We start from the raw sequence: 20,608 nt of genomic DNA, 5'->3' as shown, positions 1-20,608 counted from the left end.
ATTTTTGTATCAATAAAACTTGTAAAATAACACATAGTGAACTAAAAATCCAAGGCTTTGAGCAAGAAAGCAAAGGAAATGAAAACATTAGTTTTGCTAGTGAATTAAGCTTTGGTTTCACATTTGATTTCTTCAAATACCAGGAAAAAAAATTTAAGACGTGTACATATAGGCCAAACTCGACCCAAGCAGAAAGTGTAAGATATAAATTCTTGGGAAATCTTAAATGTTTTTACAACTAGTTACCAAAAGCAGAATCTCTTGTTTGTTTGAGTGGGAGAGATAGCACAATTCAAGACTTTACTAAATGCATAAAGCTCCAGAATTGTTCATATTCACATATGAAGAGAAAGGTTAGGTTAAGGTCAAATTCTGTTACTCCATTCTACTAAGGAGTTTTTCAAATTTTTTGGACTGACTTTTTTTTTTTTTTTTTTTTTTTTACTGTGCTAGTGTTTGCTAAATTATAGAGTTGTCTTAAACATGTACTCTACTCTGACAGGCAACATTAGACATCCAGAATGGTCTGGATTCAAACCTAGCTTGGGGAGGAAGGCAAGAAGGATTAAAATCAAATGATTAACCAACAGAAAAGAATGCACAGAAGCTTCCAAAGGAACATCAATAATTAATCTGTACATGTTTTAGTGAAAACAAAGCTAATGCTTACTGCCATGCACTTCTATTTCAGAAAGACTATCAGTCTCCAACTGACCCTTGCTAAAATGCCATGGGAAGGAAAGAAATCACTAAGTAACAAATTCTTAAGGCAAACTGTCAATCATTCCTATTTGTAATCTGTCCTTAACAGTTTGCCTCAAGCTCATTTAAAATACTATATAGAATTGCAGAGTCAGCATTCTGCCTTTTATCTAGCAAGCTCGTCACCGGTAATGAGACATAGCAGTTTAGGACAGATTCCATGGAAAATACACTAAATTACTGAAAGCTAAGGAATTACCTGCATTGATGCAAAAAAGAACCTATAGCTCATCTATAGCACTACCAAATTCATTAAAAACATTAATAAGGATCACAGACCCTGAATTTATCATTATAACTCCTAGACTCAATTTTAAGTTGAGAAACACTCAGAAATAGGGACAGAGATTACAGAAAAGTCAGGGAAGATTCCCATTATTTTTGCTGGTTATGAAGAGCTCTTTGCTTACCTCCTTACAACAAAAAGATATGACAAAAAACTGATTTACAAAGAATGTTCTGTATAATGTGAAGTTAGCTGGTAGGATTTCACAAACATGCTCAACCATCAGTCTCCTGATGGGTCTGTGCCTATGGTTTCCTGCCTTTAGGAAAGGAATACTTTCCTATTAAAAGTCAGAGATCTCACTGCCATCTGGGGAGCAGAAACTGGGTATGGAGAAGTACAAATAAGGAAAAAACTTGAATAGTTATTACCTTGTGCTCCAGAGGTCTCTTGATCTGCTGGTACAGTATCAGACACAACATTCTTTCCCTGCCTCCTTTCCACTCTCTCTCCAAAGAGCCAATCATATAGGCTAGACGTGCTCTAGTAAATGCCTATGTAAATGCCAACGTCACTCCTTTACCTCCTAGAGAAGGAAGAGTCCAAATGCATATCTCCTCAAAGAGGATGGTCATACCTGGGCAGTGTGGCTCAGTTGGTTGAGTGGTGTCCTATGCACCAAGAAGTCACTGGTTCAATTCCTGGTCAGGGCATATGCCCAGGTTGCTGACTTGATCCCCAGTAGGGGGTGTGCAGAAGGCATCTGATAGATGTTTCTCACATCAATGTTTCTATTTCTCTCTCCCTTTCCCTCATCTCTCTCTAAAAAAAAAAATCAATAAAAACATTTTTTTTAAAGACGATGATCATTAAGGTTAAGGGCTACTTCACAGTTCAATTCAATAGATATTTAATTCTAAGAGCATTCCCTATTTGCAAGAAAGCTTAAAACCACAATATTTTCTTCTTTCTGATTCTGCCCAAGTATAAGCTCTGCTGCACTTCTGTATCTATGAAGGCCATCAGCTTCTAAGAATAATGACTAGCCAATAGGTTAAAATTTCAAGTATGCAAGTTGCTATTGGCTAGACATTATTCTTCTTTTCATCTACTTATCCAATTGATCACTGGAAAGACTCAGACCATTGGGAAAATATATTCCTTTCTGATTTTGACATTCTTCTGCAAAAGCTATCGCTTCATATACACTATAAAAGAGGCTTTCATCTTCCTTTTTGCAATACTCTCCCCGGGCCAGGGAATCCTTCACAGAGGGATTGCATTGAGCCAGCAGAACTTGTATGCCAATGGCTTCATAATCTCTGCGAACTTCTTTCAGTGTATGGATCCCTGCTGTATCTAAAAATTGGATTGCACTGCAGTCAATCACTATGGTATGGAGTTCCAAGGGATCTTGGGAAAGTTGCACTGAAACTTCATCCTGAATTGCACTGAGAGTCACTGTTTCCTTTTTTATCTTTCTCTTTGCTGCCTTCTTCTGAGCAGCCTTTACTAAGATTGGGTTGAGAGTTTTTTTGTATAAAGCAGATTTAAAACATTCTTTGTTTATGTAGTAGAGAGGGGCTACAAAGCGGAAAATCTTGATGCCTGGCTTAGCCTGAAGGTTTTTGTAAGCAGATGTGGATTCAAAAATTCCTGCTTCTTCCACTAAGCCAAGCAATGAACTCTCCGGCTTCTGAGTACGGAGGATGACACAAAACATAGAAAAGCAAACGCCTATAAGCAGGCCCATTTCAGTACTTATCAGTGCAGAGGAGAGCATAGTTACAAACCAGATAACTGTATCCATTCTGCTAACCCTCCACATCTTGGGCAGATCCTTAAATTTACATAAAGCTCCCCGGAGATTTACAATAGTGATCACACCAAGGACACTTTTCTGGAGGGAATAGAATAGAGGAGCTATTACCAGGAGGACCAACAAAAGAACCAGAGCTGTCACTACACCAGAAAGCTGAGTTTGACAGCCTGTTGATTCTTTAACCAACGTCTTTGCAAGAGCTGCGCTAGTAGTAAAACAGTGGAAGAAGGAAGGGATGATATTGCAAAAGCCAATGGCATACATTTCCTGGTTAGCTCTGACTGGGTAACCATGTTTCTTGGCAAACATCTCAGAAAGTGATACAGTGATAGCAAAACCAATGATAGACATAGCTATTGCATCTATAGCTACACTAGGAATTAAGTTCCAGTCTGGTGCTTTGGGTGGCATAAACCCAGTGGGAATATGTCCAGCAATGCTGGTATTGTATTTCTCATTCAGTTTTCCAAAATGAGAGGCTAATGTCGCTGCCACAACGACAATGAGTTCAGTAGGAATCGGTGCCTTAAGCTTGGACTTGAAGTGCTCATTGAGTTCTTTGGTTGGCAAAAGAACCAAAAGGCACAAAAGGCTGGTGATGAGATCACAGAGATTGGTCTTATGGATGTTCCTGAAGATATGTATCCAAGTAGTGATGAGTGAGCCCACGCCACTACTCCGAGGAAGGCTGAGCCCAAGGAGATACTTGGCCTGAGATGTAAGAATAGTGAAGGAGGCACCAGTGACAAATCCACTCAGCAAGGCATCTGAGAGGTAGACGGAAACAAAGCCCACTTGAAAGAAGCCCATCGCTACCTGGAAGGAAGGGTATACAAGTGTTAAAATATAAATGGAAAAGAGTCACTAAATCCTGTATTACCCTGGCATTTTTTTTGCATGGAGACATATCAGAGCATCACAGAATATCAGAGCTAGAGAAAAACACAATCATATGTCAATCCTCTCATTTTAGAGACAGGGCTCATTTTACTGACACTCAGAGGGCTAAGCACACTATTACTCATTAGCCTACAGGAGGCAGTAACTTAGGATTCCTACCTTCTTAAACTCCTAAAACAACTCTCTGTACACTACCTCTCCTCTTCATCCAAGCCCCAAATAAAGCGAGCTACTCTTCCTCTTCCCTTATTGGTTTCAAATGCCTGTAATAGAGAGGAAATTCTGGCAATGACTCCTGATGCCAGAAGGCAGGGGCATGATGATTATGGCAGATTAGTGGATTCTATAGGAGACCCAAGAAGAATTTCATTTCTAATCCTTTCTCCTGGTTGATAATATAACATAGTGTTCTTCAACTTTTTTCCTGTGCAACAAACCAAGAGAACTACTATCTTAGCAATTCTATAGGAAAGAGTGGGTGGTCATCTATAGTTTGAAAAACTCCTGCACTCCTCAAAACTCCTGCACGCCTCCTCTCCTAATTCCCACTATGTTACCATTCCTGCCTGCCTGGTAATGCTGACTCTGCCAATAACCAACCTGCATAATCTCAAGCAAAGCAATTTTTCCTAACATATAAAATCAAGGAGTTGTATTAGGTGGTCTGGGGTCCCTTTCTGGTCTCAGTTTTTACAACCAAATAATTAAAATCTGGTTGATTGAAATCCATTGGTTAAGGGGCAGCCTAGAGTTGAGAAAAGAAAAGCAGCTTTATTTTTCCTAGAGAGTCAAACCAGGGTTTGAATTTTGGCTTTACTCCTCACATATTTTGAGCATTCAATCAATAATAGTTTTAATTATTGTGATATCTAAGATCCCTTACAGATCTGAGATTTCTTGCATAGTGATTTCTCTGGTCAGAAACCATCACTCTCATTCCATTGTTTCTTACCTGATAAACTCCAGCCATAAAGGTTACGGTGCTGCCCACTGTAATTGCATAACAACTTCTGTCACATATCCTGTCCGATGTCTGGTTTAATGATGTGCTCCCATTCGAAACCATTCCTAACGACAGGGTAATATGGGCAGTGTCAAAGCCAGCTTTGATTAGTTCTCGGTCAACTACCTCACCAATCATAAGGCACAGTATTCCAAAAATGCCCACAGATATGTGACGGGAAGTCCCCAATAGGAAATAAATGATGCTTGCAAAAAATGATGTGTACAGACCATAGATCGGTTCTTGGCCCGCTAGAAGGGAATAAGCAATGGATTGGGGCACCAACAAGATGCCCACAATCAAGCCGGACATCACATCTCCTAAAATGTTTTTCTTCAGGTCATATTTTGGGAGCCACTGCAAAAAGGGAAGGAAACCAAAAATCGTATGTTTTGCTTTGGTTGGGCTGCACTGGCAACTCTTCTGTAGTTTTTTGATGACGAATTGCTTAAAGTTAGTATTTGATTTCTCTTGAGGCTCCATGTGGATCCTAGGGTAATGTCTGCATTGATTTGTGGCTTCAAGTTGCTGGAAGTCAGTACTTGATTCCTTCTCAAGCTCCACATGGATCATAGATGGAGGACTGTATTGGTCTTTTCCTTCAAGTGATCCCTTGGGTGAAAGGTCATGTTGCTCTGTATTTTCCGAAGACATTTCTGAAGACAGATGCTTTAGCCTCCTACCCCAGAGAAAATACCAGAGTTACCTCATTAAGTAATTCTCAGTGCTCAACATTTTAACAGCCCTACTTGTCATTCATGAGAGTTAAAAGGAGTTCAGTTTTGTGGTTAGGTATCTTATAGTCACATTTAGTTGAGCCTCATTTGTCTTGATAAAAAACAAACAAAAAACAAAACAAAAAAAGAACCAGACCATAAACAGCCAAGTCAAAGCAAATAATTCACGGGATATAGGAATTCCTGAGAGTAAAAATCATTCAAGGATTCTTTTCCATCCCTGCCTGGTTCACCCTATAGTTTTTTCCTCCAGAAAGGGTATCAGGGTGGCCTATTTCCTCCTTTCTATATGCTATCAACTATCTTCTTTACAGGTTTTCACACCCAGATATACTGCAAATAGGATCTGGTCCCAAACCTTCATCCCTACTGCAAGTCCCTAAAACAAGGAAGGTGGTCTTTTTTTTGGGGGGGGGGGGGGGAGGCTCTTTAAATAACTCCCTAATTGCTGAAAATAAACATAAAGAAGAAAAAGCAAGTGAAAGAGTAAATATAAATGTTTTTTTAAAAAAAGAAACTAGGGCAGAATGCATTTAGGCCTTCGAACAACACTCCTTCACTTGGTAGGAAAGAGGATAGAGAAGTTGATACAAGATTATTAAAGCATATGAATGTCAAGAGCCTGGGTGGGCTGATTGAGCAAGTGTCCGATATATGCTCTGGAAAGTTTTGGTCTAATCTACTCTCTTATAGTGTAGTCATATCTGCCCTGTTCATGCAAATAACGATTCGCTTTACTATTCTAAGTACACACACTGAAGAGAGGTATAATGTTGCTCTGTACTTCTACTTGGAGGGTAACTAGGTAGTCTTGCATCTCTGGGTCCTAAACTACAGAACTGGTGCCATAAGACCTTCCACTAGTAACTATAGGAAAGAAGATAAAATTGACCAAAAAGAAGGGGCAACTGTAACAACAGAAAAATCTTGTAATAAGAGTAAAAGAGGAGGAAAAAGCAAGAGGTTCTCAAAGCATTACACTGTTTACCAAATACTTCACAAATCAGTGTCTTTGTATTAGCTGCTTGCTTAACTTAGCATGGCCATCCACCTCTCTGCCTGTCAATCATTTTTAAAACCCATTTAGAATTCAACCTCTTATATAAAGCACTGACCAATCTTTCCTAGCCCAAACAAATCATTATACCCTCTCTGTCCCAAAGCATTCTGCACTCTGTTACAGTACTAACCACACTCTTGTATTTGTTCAGTAGGATTCTCTCCAGCTCTGGGAGGAAAGGACATCTTGTTCATCATTGTAATCATCAATTAATGAAATATTGTAACTCTCAGAGAACAGGCTTACAAAATGTTTGAATGAATAAACAAATTTATGACTATAGCCAGAGAGAGATAAAATATACTAGATGGAGGACTCAGGAAGTTTTCTGTTTTGGAACTGACAGAAAAATAGGACCTTGTGAGGTTCTATAAACCTATTATTACCAAAATGTCATAATCCAGGACCCAAGACCCATTTAAGAACACAAGATACATACGTAAAACTACCCCACATTAATTTTGTTTAGGATGAATGGTCATCCCACTAAACAAAAGTAAAATAATAGATACTCTGATAGCTTTTTAAGTAAATAAGGAAAAAAAGAATAGATTTAGATGGCCACATACCCTGAACAAGTCAATCAGATTGGTGGATACATACAGGTCTTCATTCCTCAATGCAACCAATCTGTAACTCTCGTCTCACTTCCTACTTTCAGGCCACTCTCTAGTGCACTTCTTATGTTCTGTCATTCTGTTTTGGAACAACTCTTGGTGATTTCTGGGTCAAAAGGCTTTTCCAAATCTAAGATATGCAAAAGAGACATAAGAAAAACGTAACATATAACTATTTAGCACTTAAATTTATGTGTCTCTCACACTAGAGTAACTAGAGTATACATTCAAGGACAGACACCAAGTTATTCTCATTTCCACATAACCCAGCACTAACACGATGCCTCACGCCTGATATGTATGGCTAGGTATCTGTTTATTGAAATGAACATTTGGTGAAGTTTCAAGTAAATATAATGAAGACAAAAAATCTTCCTTATATTCTGTTATCACAAATTATTAGCAATGTTCATTTATGTCTGTGATGCAAAAAGAGCCACCATAAGGCTTATATCAGTAGTACAAGCACTATGACATACTGATTCTAGTATAAAGCCCAATGTAAAACAAAATAATAAAATACCCAAGAAGAAAATAACTTAATGTAAAATCATGATCAAATATATTAAACTAGAGGCCTGGAGCACAAATTCATGCACCAGTGGGGTCCCTCAGCCTGGCCTGCGGGGATTGGGCTGAAACCGGCTCTCTAACATTCCCCAAGGGGGCCCAGATTGCGAGTGGTAACAGGCCAGGCCGAGGGGCCCACCAGTGCATGATCAGGGTGGTGAGAGACTACGGGAGGGCTCCAGGGTGTGTCCAGGACGTCTTGCCCAATCCTGACTGGCCGGACCCCAGCAGCAGGCTAACCTACCAGGCGGAGCATCTTCCCCCTGATGGTCAGTGCGCATCATAGCAACTGGTTGAAAGGTCAAAAGGTCAGACACTTAGCATATTATGCTTTTATTATATAGGACTAGAGGCCTGGTGCACAACATTCATGCACTGGCGGGGGGGTGGACCTTAACTCGGCCTATGCCCTCTCGCAGTTCAGGACCCCTCGGGGGATGTCCAACTGCCGACCTAGGCAGTCAGACATCCCACAAGGGGTCCTTAGCGCTGCCGCCGAGGTGGGAGAGGCTCCCACCACCGCCGCTGCACTCACCAGCTGTGAGCCGGGCTTCTGGCTGAGTGGCGCTCCCCGTGTGGGAGCACAGTGACCACCACGGAGCAGCTCCTGCATTGAGCGTCTGCCCCTTGGTGGTCAATGCACGTCATAGCAACTGGTAGTTCCGTGGTTCCGTCAATTTGCATATTAGGGTTTTATTATATAGGATAGTTCCTTGCACAGTAATTCGCTGCTTTCAAAAAGATTTCAAATACACCTCCCATTTGCCTCCTCAATAAATTTGAGGACAGCATATGAATTCTATCTCTAATATGAGCAAACTCAAAGTTTAGTCACTTGCTCAACTGGTAGAACCAGATTCCCAAACCTCATCTTCCAATTTCCAAGCTTAACTCTCTAAAGTGCCACATAGCCCCTGGCAGGGAGTGGGCTATAAGGGGTCAATGGGAGAAAAAGGGCACATATGTAACACTTTGAACAATAAAGATTTTAAACAAATAATAAATAAATAAATGGTTAAAAATAAACTACCAAATGGCCCCAAAATTTGTTTCCTTGCTAAGAGGTCTAGGAGCTAGTTCAAAGTAATACTCTGTGGCCAAGTTCTCAACTCATTTCTGGATTATGGTTAATTTTAATTGGTAAGGGAGCAAACTGCTTGACGTAGGTTTGGTAAAAGGTTAAGAATGAAGTTACTTTTACCTTTCATATTACACACCTGCATTGGTAATATTTTCATTTTATTTTGCCATTAGGAATAATGATGTAAAATTTATGTCTATAGCTACATTTTGGTTAGAATAATTTGTATCCCAGGCAATAGTCAAACAAGGCAAGCGGGCTCTTGCTTCCATTTACTTTTGCTGCCCCTCTAACTGGAATGCTAGAATTTTTCTCAAATGCAGCCTTAATCAGTTCCTTGCTAGACAAGATATATAAAATAGCACTACTGCCGCCACCATGCTGCTCTCTGAGCACATCCCTGCCTTCCACTCCTATCTCCTTTACTTTGCTCTATTTTTCTCCCTGACCCTCTCACCATCGCCTACCATGCATTTATTTTTTTTTCTATTTTTCTCATGAGAGCAGTAACTTGCTGTTTTATTAAATTCTTAGCAAATATTGTTGAGTAAATGGATAAATGAAAGAAATGTTTTTTAAAAAGGAGTTACCACTCTCTGTCCACCCCCCCACACACACACACACAATAACCAAGCTTGTGTCAAGACATTATACAGTTTGGCAAGTATCTGCCTGGGGGTTTATGCTCACTATAAGTTATGTCAATAACTAAAAAATCACCCCTAGTAAATCTAAACTAGATCTCCGAAAAGCCCTGTGTCATTTCCAGATCTTCCCCTAGGAGGCAGCACATTACAGTACTGTAACTATATTAAACCAGAGTTCTATTAAAATGCAGGTTCCCAGGCAAGTCCAGGGATGAGATCTAAGATTCTGCAGCCTGATGATTCTGAGCCAGTGAGCTGAAGGCCAAACTTGAAGAAATACTGGGTATGATCTGGAGTCAGACAGATCCCAGCTATACTGTCTAACAACAATATGGCACTGGTGAAAAACTTCATTTTACTCAGCATCAATTTCTCACCTATAAAATGGGGACAGCATCACCTAACTTGGAGGGGTGTTAAAAAGCTAACACAAGTAAAGTACCTAGCACAGTGCCTGACATACAGCATTTGCTCAATAAATGATATCTACTAGTCTCTGACCCTTGAGAGTTGTGAAGGGGGGAAAAGGGCTCATTTCCTTCCAAACAGGTTTAGCTCTCCATTTCTTGACTCAATTATTTATTTAATTTTTTTTTTGTGTTAATCCTCCCCCAGGATATTTTTCCATTGATTTTTAGAGAGTGGAAGGGAGGGGGAGAGACAGAGAGAGAAACATTGATGTGAGAGAGACACATCAATTAGTTGACTCTCCTATGCCCCTGACCCTTCAGTCCACCCACCCCACTCTATGCACTGAGCCAAACCAGCTAGGGCTTGACTCAATTTTCAAAAACAAGAACTTCTGCTTAACCCAATATTGGATAATCACATTAGTTCCAGATCTCATATAAAGAGCCCTAGCACAAAGGTGTGTGTGTGTGTGTGTGTGTGGGTGGGGGGGGGTTGTGGTGGTGGTGGTAATAGAATAGGTACCAGAAATGCTTCTAACTCACCATAGTCCCCAATCCGTGCAAGGGAAGGGCCCAGTTTGACATTCTGTGAGTTGGGGAGTACAAATCCTAGCTCTGCAAATGATCTGCTGTGTAATTCTAGGCAAGGCCCTGGTTCTCTCTCTGTCCTTTCAGTGTCCCTATCTATCCACGAAAGAATTTCAAGTTCGTCTATGAATCTCCAAGAAGTACGTACAGGTCCTGATTTATATTTAACCAGGTGTGTGATTTTAAAAACCAAGATCATCCAGTCCTCTGTGGTGTCCAGGTCTCAGTTGCCCCATTTGTGGGGGAGGAGAAAGAGGGTAGTGGTGGCAGCTCATTCTCCTGGGTTCTGCTCTCAGAAACCTGGGTTGGACATGGCATGACGAGGGCTCGTCCGAAGAGCAACACTTTTATCTGCGACGTGCTGGAGGCAGTCTGTGCAAGTGTGGGCTGGAGGGAGGAGCCAAGCACTCAGCCGGAGGAGCAGGGCGGGGCCGGCTGACCCGGCGGGGCGTGGGGCTTTGACACTTGCCCTGCCCCGCCTCTGCCTACCCACGGAATAAGCCCGACCACCGACTGCCCTCGACGCCCACGGCGACGGCTGGTCCGGGCTTCCTCCCAGCACGCCTGGGACCCGGGCCAGGACCACCCGAAGAGCAGCCGGCGGACCGCGTGGAGGCCGGCATCGCTCCCCCGCCCGCCGCCCTGCTCGCGTCCCCTCCCCTCTTCTCACCTCTCAGGTCTGGGCCGCCCCGCGCGATGAGGCCCCGCGCAGCGTCTTCCGCGGTGCGGAGCAGAGGGCACACGACCGCGCGGGCAGCGGCAGCCGGCCTCCCTTTTACCGGCTCGTCCCCTTCCCCGCCCATCTTCCGGCCCCGAGGAGGCGGGGCCCGGCCGGCCAGGACTCAGGGGCGCGAGGCCAGGTAGCCGCCGAGGGGTGCGGAGAGCTAATCCCGAGCGAAAGCCCCGGCCGTGGCAGTCACGTGGCACCGCGGGCAGGAGACGCGGCCGCCGGCCAATGACCGGGCCGGGCTGGAGGGGGTGCCGCCCCCCCGCTGCCTTCCCCCTCGCGATTGGCTGTCCTGGGCTGGAAGGCCACGCGTCCCGGATTCTGGGGAGGTCCCCGCGCCCTTCTCGAGGTGGTGAATCATGTAAGTGGGTGTTCGCGGGATCTCCACCTTAACCCCGGGAGTGGAGCGAGGAGACAGTGTCCAGAATGGCGCGGAGGCGCTCTGCCTCGAGCTGGAAAGGGCTCTGCGTTTGCGAGGGGCATCGTCTTTGCATCTGACGCCTTGGGACCCGGTTCCTTCCCACCCCCCTTTACAGATGGGGAAATGGAGGCCTGAATGCGAAAGGCCGGCTAGAAAGTTAGATTTTCTTACCCGAGTGTAACTTATTCTCCATCAAGAAGGGTCCAAGAGCCAGGGGCTCTTTATAAAATGTAAAAAAAAAAAAAAAAACCAAAACGGTAAAATATAAAATGTCATTCCAATTCTCCTCAGTGGCTTTCCTTGACATTTATAGGTAAACTAAAATCGTCCCCATTATCTTTCAGGTACTGGATGTTCTCTGGCTCCTTCCTCCTCACCTCCCATCCCTCCCTCTCTCCCCGCTCTCACCCCCCCAGACCTCGGCAGGCGGGGGCCTGTGAGTTTCAGTTACCCCGTTTCTTCTTCTTGTGTCTCAGGTCTCAGCCTAAAGGCCTGCTCTCTCCTCAGCGACACATTCCTTGCCAGTCACATCCTATTATGCCGTCTTGATTTAATCATCAGCCGGAACTGTCCACTCTCTGATATATATGTATTTTTTATTAAAGGTCAAACTTAAAGGCCAAAGTTTATTGTTAGTTTTTTTTTTAATTTCTTTATTGACTGTGGTATTACATATGTGTCCTTATTCCCCCATTACTCCCCAGTCCCCCCATTCATGCCCTTACCCCCCTGTTGTCTGTGTCCATTGATTAGGCTTATATGCATGCATATAAGTCCTTTGGTTGATCTCTCCTCCTTACCCCTCCCCTCCCCTACCTTCCCTGAGGCTTGACGTTCTGATCGATGTTTCTCTGTCTCTGGATCTGTTTTTGTTCATCAGTTTATGTTGTTCATTATATTCCATAAATGAGTGAGATCATGTGATATTTATCTTTCTCTGCCTGGCTTATTTCACTTAGCATAATGCTCTCCAGCTCCATCCACGTTGTTGCAAATGGTAAGAACTCCCTTTTGTTTTTACCGCAGCGTAGTATTCTATTGTGTAGATGTACCACAGTTTTTTAATCCACTCATCTGCTGATGGGCACTTAGGCTGTTTCCAAATCTTAGCTATTGTGAATTGTGCTGCTATGAACATCGGGGTGCATATATCCTTTCTGATTCGTGTTTCTAGTTTCTTGGGATATATTCCTAGGAGTGGGATTACTGGGTCAAATGGGAGTTCCATTTTTAGTTTTTTGAGGAAACTCCATACTGTTCTCCATAGTGGCTGCACCAGTCTGCATTCCCACCAGCAGTGCAGGAGGGTTCCTTTTTCTCGGAATCCTGGCCAGCACTTGTCATTTGTTGATTTGTTGATGATAGCCATTCTGACAGGTGTGAGATGGTACCGCATTGTTGTTTTGATTTGCATCTCTCGGATGATTAGTGACTTTGAGCATGTTTTCATGTCTCTTGGCCTTCCTCTGTCTTCTTTCGAAAAGTATCTATTTAGGTCCATTGCCCATTTTTTGATTGGGTTGTTTAACTTCCTTTTATTAAGTTGTATGAGTTCCCTGTAAATGTTGGAGATTAAACCCTTATCGTTGATATCGTTGGCAAATATGTTCTCCTATGCAGTGGGCTTTCTTGTTGTTTTGTTCATGGTTCCCTTTGCTGTGCAAAAGCTTTTTATTTTGATGTAGTCCCATTTGTTTATTTTCTCTTTATTCTCTTTAGTTTCCATTGCACTAGGAGCAGTATCAGTGAAGAAATTGCTTTGGCATATGTCTGAGATTTCGCTGCCTATGGATTCCTCTAGTATTTTTTTTTTTAAATGGATTCCTCTAGTATTTTTATGGTTTCCCGTTTAAGTCCTTGATCCATTTTGAGTTTATTTTTGTGTATGGTGTAAGTTGGTGGTCTAGTTTCATTTTTTTTGCATGTATCTGTCCAATTTTCCCAACACCATTTATTGAAGAGACTGTCTTGACTCCATTGTATGTTCATGCCTCCTTTGTCAAATACTAGTTGAGCATAGTGCTTTGGGTAGATTTCTGGGTTCTCTATTCTATTCCATTGATCTATATGTCTGTTCTTGTGCCAGTACCAGGCTGTTTTGAGAACAGTGGCTTTGTAATACAGCTTGAGTTCTGGTATTGAGATCCCTCCTACTTTGTTCTTCTTTCGCAGGATTGCTGCAGCTATTCGGGGTCTTTTTTATTCCAGATGAATTTTTGGAAAGTTTGTTCTAGATCTGTGAAATATGCCATTGGTATTTTAATAGGAAGTGCATTGAATTTATAGATTGCTTTGGGTAGTATGGACATCTTGGTGATGTTGATTCTACCAATCCATGAACACGGTATGTTCTTCCATCTGTTTATGTCTTCCTCTATCTCTTTTTTTCAGTGTCCTGTAGTTTTCTGCGTATAGGTCTTTTACCTCTTTGGTTAAGTTTATTCCTAGGTATCTTTATTTTTTTTGTGCAATGGTAAATGGGATTGCTTTTTTAGTCTCTCTTTCTGTAAGTTCATTATTGGTGTATACAAATGCCATAGATTTCTTGGCGTTAATTTTGTATCCTGCTACATTGCTGAATTCATTTATTAAGTCTAATAATTTTTTGATGGAGTCTTTCGGGTTTTCTATGTACAGTATCATGTCATCTGCAAATAAGGACAGTTTTACTTCTTCTTTTCCAATTTGGATGCCTTTTATTTCTTCTTCTTGTCTGATCGCAATGGCTAGTACTTCTAGCATTGTTGAACAGGAGTGGTGAGAGTGGGCATCCCTGTCTTGTTCCTGTTCTTAGGGGAAATGGTTTTAGTTTCTGCTCATTGAGTATGATGTTGGCTGTGGGTTTGTCATATATGGCTTTTATTATGTTGAGGTATGATCCTTCTATTCCCACTTTGCTGAGAGTTTTTTATCAAGAAAGGGTGTTGGATTTTGTCAAATGCTTTTTCTGCATCAATTGATATGACTATGTATTGTTAGTTTTATGAGTTTTTTGTTTGTTTGCTTTTTTAGCTTTTCATGAATAGACAGATGTGACTGGAACCTAATAGTAATTTCAGGCAGATCTGACAATTTACCAGCAGAATGACTTTGATGCTTTTGAAAATATAGCTAAGAGCAGACATCTCAACGAGGGTCGTCATTAGTCAACTGTTCAGCTTGACAGTCTTTTTCAATGTTGAGTCAAGAGTGCACAGGAGTGTGTTTTCAAGTTTTCTTTGAAGAGTCTTTATATTTTCCCCAGTGTGCCTGCTTTTAATTTAAAAATATATATGGCATTCTAAATTTAGGGCTCAAAACATATCTTTACTTGATTTTGATGTTGAGTATAAAGTTGTTCGTTCTTCTCCTTGTTTATAGCCTATGGAAGCCCACTGGGTGGTAAAGGAAGAAGACTTGTGAAGGAAGCAAAATGGTTAATTTCCTTTCCTTCCCTTTCCAGCGAATCTCTTCACAGTCATTTAAGGAACTCCCTTTCTTATCTAGAGATGATCCTCAAGTTTCTGTCACCCACTACATACAGAGCTTCCAGAGCCAGAAGCCATATCAGGAAACCAGAACACCTGGGTTCACTCCTGACTCTACCACTTATGACTAGAGACAAATCACTTCATTTCAATGGACATCAAGTTCTCACCTTTTATAGAGCCTGCCTCCAGAGTCTTGAGGGTTAAGTAAGACTCTATAAGCTTCAAGATAAGCAGAATGGCAACAGCTGCCAATTTCTGGATATTTACATATGGATGCATAAACTCTTCACATTCATTTTCTTATTTAATCCTCGCAGTAGCTTTTGACAAAAGGAGGTATTATATTATGATCTTCCTTTTTAGGTGAGGAAATGAGACTCAGAGATGTTAGGTGACTTACCCTAGGTCCCATAGTTAATAAGTGACAATAGCATGATTTTCACCCAGTTACATCTGACTGCAAAGCCCACTCTTAACCACTACACTCACTGTGTTAGTCAGATGGAAGAATCCACCCCCATGTTTGCCTGGAATAGACACCAATAAAGACTGGCTCAATTTAATAATGGTTATCATTTTCTTTCTCTTATTTCAGATGATTCAATCTACATTACAGATGAGGAAACTGAGGCTCTGAATATTAAATTACTTAATAAGGTCATGCAACTGACAAGTAGTGAATTTTGAGGTGGCCTTTAGAACTGGGCGCTATCAGATGCATGTGTCAATGACCCAATGCAAGGGATGGTTCTGGAGAGGAAGCTTTGGGTCAGCCTATCTCCCTTCCAGTCAGCCACCCAGGCTGCTATTTAGTGCCATCTCCCCATGTACACATCCCTGGGACTCCATGGAACTGAACTGTGGTCTGCCATTCCTACCTTACCTTGATCAAAGCCCCAGCTCTTTGCAGTGGGAATCTAAGGTGAAACAGATAACCAAATCCCTGCTAATGGAGAGCTGGCTAAAAATCTGCTTTCCCTTGATAATAGCAGGTCAGCACCCCAGCCAGCCAGAACCCAGATCGCTTTACCCCTCCCATCTAAGCCTGAGTATTTTTCCTCCTGTTCACAGGGGTGACTGGCAGCCGGAGGCTCACATTTTACAGTCATTACTCTGTTCCAAACTGCTTTCCAATGAGAAACTAATGGTGTAGTAAGTGGGGGGTGTTTGGGTTGGCAAATAAGTCATTTCAGGACAGAGGCCACTTCAGGACTCACCTCCTCAGCACTATTCCCAAGAAGGACAGGTTACTTCCTCTGAGGCCCCAAAATAGTGGGCCCCAAACTGACTTCCATTATTGAATGGGTTATTCCTAATTTGCTATTCTCATTCATTCTCACTGTACACGTGCTTTACTTTAAAAACACACACACAGCCCTAACCCGTTTGGCTCGGTGGATAGAGCATCGGCCTGCGGACTGAAGGGTCCCAGGTTGGATTCCAGTCAAGGGCATGTACCTTGGTTGTGGGCACACTCCAGTAGGGGGTGTGCAGGAGGCAGCTGATCGATGTTTTTCTCTCATCGATGTTTCTAACTCTCTATCCCTTTCCCTTCCTCTCTGTAAAAAATCAAATAAAATATATTTTAAACACACACACACACACACACATTTGTTCTTGGAAACAGGTAATGTGCAAGTATATTAAATTTAAAAAATCAGTATTTACAACGAAAAGTAAATCTCCCTCTAACACTTCCCATTCTTATCCCAGTGTCCCTTTCCGGAGACAAACATAGCATCAGTTTCCTATGTTGCCTTCCAGGTTATTCTATGTCAGCAGTTCTCAATTCTGGCTGCACATCAGAATCTCTTGGAGAAGTGTTTTTATTTTTAATTTTTAATTGATTTTTAGAAAGAGAGGGAGGGAGAGAGAAACATCCATTAGCTGTCTCCTGCATGCCCCCTACTGGGGGTCAAGTCTGAAACCCGGTATACACCCTGTCAAATAATCTAATCTGGCAACCTTTCGGTGCATGGGATGACACTCAACCAACTGAGCAATACAGGACAGGGATCTTGGAGAACTTTTAAAAGATAACAATGTTTGGGTCCCATCCCCAGATATTATGATTGAATTGGTGTAGAGTGGGATCAAGGATTGATAATATTTTTTAGTCTCTTCCCACCCCCCCAACCAGGAGATTCTAATGAATACCCACAGTTGGCAAACCAGCGATCTATGCAAATACAAGAATACACACACACACACACACACACACACACACACACACACACACACACAAAGTGGACATACAATATACACTATTCTAGAGTTTTTAAAATTTAATATTATATCTTAATGATGTTCCATATCAGAGCAGCTTTCTGGCTATCTATTGCTGAGTAACAAATTACTCCAAAACTTAGGGGCTTGTGACAACAATAAGCATTCTGTTATTTATCGTGGTTTCTGTGGGTCAGGAATTTGGTAAAAGCTTGACTAGTGGTGTCTCATAGAGCTATAGTGAGATAGTGGCTAGAGTTGGGACAGAGAATGGGGGATGAAGCAGCTGAAGGCCGTCTGGACAGCTCTCTGCATGTAGTCTCAGGGCTTCTCTTTGTGTCTCTCTGTGTGGGCTGGTTTGGGCTTAAATGACAGCTAGAGGCCTCAAGAGCCAGCATTCCAGCAGGCAAAGAGGATGCTGCATAGCCTCTTATGATCTAGTCTCAGACGTCACCTAGCCTCACTTCTATTGCACATTGTTGGTTGAAAGTTATAAAAGCCCACCTGATTTCAGGGGAGGGCAATAGACCCCAAGTCTCAATGGGAGAAGTGTCAAAGCCACATCGTAAGAAGAACATGTGGTATGGGAAATATTGTGGTAGTCATCTTTGGCCATAGTAGCTGCATGGTATTCCATTGTTTGGGTGTATTGTCATTGATTTGGAATATTCATGTTGTTTTCTAAAAAAAAATATTACAAATAGTACTTTGAATGATTATGGGTATTTTTCCTCTGCCACCTCTGTCCCAATCCCCAGAGGAGGCTTGGCCCTTCTAGATCTCTTGCCTCTCAGGGCCACTGTGTGACAGGGCAGGAAGCAACCACTCCCAGGCTCAAAAAGAGATCCCCTCCTGCTTCGGACCTTTGAGGGAGATTAAGCTAATTGTCCTGGAGGGGGAAAGGCAGGAGAGCCATGTAGTCAGGGGAAAGGAGATTTTTGAAAGCCTCCGCAAGACTGAGATGGGGCCTAAGTTTTTCAGGGTCCTTGAGTGGCAAGAATCTGGGCCTCTCCCTGACATGGGAAGCTGGAGCTGTAACAATTGACCCCTGAGCCTAGTGAAGAGCAGAACTGTTGGCCTGTCTGGGTCCATACCAGCTTGGACAAGGGGCACATTCGTGGTAGCAGGGTGGACTGAAGGCCAGAGGGCTTTTTCCCGGCTGGACTGAGTTAGACCAACAACTCTTCACATGACCCTGGGGTAAGCCAGCAGTCACCATAATTACCAGGATTGAATATTCTGCTAGAATTGTGGGATGGGAGTTTGGAACATACAAAATTTGATTTGGAGAAAGAAAGGAAATGTGACTCTTATACCTGGGGTGGAGCAGAATTCACTTTCGCCACAAATATTTAGGTACAGAAAGAGATCTGTTATTTGACGTCTCCTGGCTATCACAAGCCTGTGTCCCAGATTTGTTTTTTCAGGGATATGTGCTAGGTTCTATGGGAGATGGTCATTCAAAATGGAACATGATCTTTGCATTAAAATATTGACTTTTCCATTATTTTTTTACTTAAACTATCACATTTTTAAATAGCCAGGACAACTTCTTAAAGAATTAGTAGTGAAATTGTTCTGTCTTTCTGGACAAGTTTTTTATTAAGAAGATAAGAATATAATCAGCCCTGGCTGGTGTTGCTCAGTTGGTTGGGTAGCATCCCATGCACTGAAGGGATACTGGTTCCTTTTCTGTTCAGGGCACATGCCCAGGTTGCAGGCTTGATTCCCAGTGAGGGGCGTGCAAGAGGCAACCAATTGATGTTTGTTTTTTAAATTAATTAATTTTTTAAATCTTTATTGTTGAAAGTATTACATATGTTTCCTCCAATTGATGTTTTGCTCTCACACTGATGTTTCTCTCGCTCCCTCTTCCTCTCCCTTCCTCTCTCTCTAAAAATCAATTAAAAAAAAAGAATATAATCAAGCAAGTGTGTAAAGATTTAACGACACAAATGTTCATTAAGAACATCAATATTAGAAACAGGCTAAATAACCAATAATTGAAGTATGTTAAATAAATTATGTTACAGCCACCCAATGGAAATCTATGGGGCCATTAAAAATCACATGGTAGCCCTAGCTGGCTTGGCTCAGTGGATAGAGCGTCAGCCTGCGGACTGAAGGGTCCCGGGTTCGATTCCGGCCAAGGGCACATGCCTGGGTTGCAGGCTCGATCCCCAGTAGGGGGCATGCAGGAGGCAGCCGACCAATGATTCTCTCTCATCATTGATTTCTCTCTCTCTCTCTTTCTCCCTTTCTCTCTGAAATCAATAAAGAAATATATTTTTTTAAAAATCACATAGTAAAAGAATATTTAATGCACAGAAATGTTTACATATATTGTTCAACAAACAAAATATATATATTGCACAGTCACAGTTTTGTTTTAAAAATTATATTTAGATGATTGGGAAATATATAAAAATATTTTTCTGAGTGGTAACCATTCTTTTTATTTACCTGCATTTTCTCAATTTTCTACAACACAAAGAAGTATTACTTTCCAAAGAGAAAAATAATAAAAGTTTTGGTTTAAAAAATAGGAAAATAGCCCTAGCTAGTTTGGCTCAGTGGTTGGAGTGTTGGCCTGCAGACCAAAGGGTCATGGATTCAATTCCTGGTCAAGGGCATGTACCTTGGTTGCAGGCTTGATCCTGGGCCCTGGTAGGGGCATAGGCAACAAATCAATGTATCTCTCTCACATCGATGTTTCTCTCTCTCTCTCCCCCCACTTCCCTTCCACTCTATCTGAAAGCAATGGAAAAATAGCATTGGGTGAGGATAAAAAAAAAAAAAAGGGGGGGGGAATATATTTGCATTACTTCTGCTTTTTACCAAATATCACTGCTTCATACTTAGCTTACATTATCATTATTAATGGCTACATTTATTGCAAACTGCTCATCAACCAAAGTCAATACATATACTGCCTCTAATCCTCACAACAATTCTCTAAAATAAGTATCATTGTTAGTCATTGTTAGCAAATGAGAAAATTGAGACCAGAGATTAAGGTGTACCAGTTAATAATGTGGATTTTTTTCAATAGATGGAGTTACACATATGTTGATATATATGCTATTTGATATGTATGCTATTTTGTTGTATTGACAACAAGCTTCAAAACTTCATATGTCAAATTTTGTGAAGGTGTTAACATCATAGGTATTTTTACGCTTAAAAATGTCTAATTTTGTGCCAAAAAAAGAGCATTTGCAGGAAGTTTTAATTCATTACTTTATTTTGAAGAAAAGTGCTGCTGAAAGTTATCATATACTTCGGGAAGCTTATGGTGAACATGCTCCATTTCAAGATACTTGTGAATGCTGGTTTAAATG

At 41.7% G+C, this 20,608-nt stretch overlaps 1 protein-coding gene across 1 annotated transcript; it reads right to left on the bottom strand.

The window, feature by feature from the left end:
* Positions 1-419: 419 nt before the first annotated feature.
* On the bottom strand, positions 420-11,175 carry SLC26A2 (solute carrier family 26 member 2). Its single transcript, XM_028161553.2, has 4 exons — positions 11,094-11,175; positions 7,080-7,257; positions 4,663-5,392; positions 420-3,626 (listed from the first exon to the last, which is right to left on the bottom strand). The coding sequence occupies exons 3-4, from the start codon at positions 5,365-5,367 to the stop codon at positions 2,097-2,099; spliced, it is 2,235 nt and encodes a 744-aa protein (XP_028017354.2). The 5' UTR covers positions 5,368-5,392; positions 7,080-7,257; positions 11,094-11,175; the 3' UTR covers positions 420-2,096.
* Between the last annotated feature and the right edge of the window lie 9,433 nt (positions 11,176-20,608).

Source organism: Eptesicus fuscus, chromosome 6, assembly GCF_027574615.1.
Source record: "Eptesicus fuscus isolate TK198812 chromosome 6, DD_ASM_mEF_20220401, whole genome shotgun sequence".
In the NCBI taxonomy this organism is placed as follows: domain Eukaryota; kingdom Metazoa; phylum Chordata; class Mammalia; order Chiroptera; family Vespertilionidae; genus Eptesicus; species Eptesicus fuscus.
Note: the sequence above shows the minus strand (reverse complement) of the source record. Positions and strands in the feature narration are given on the sequence as shown.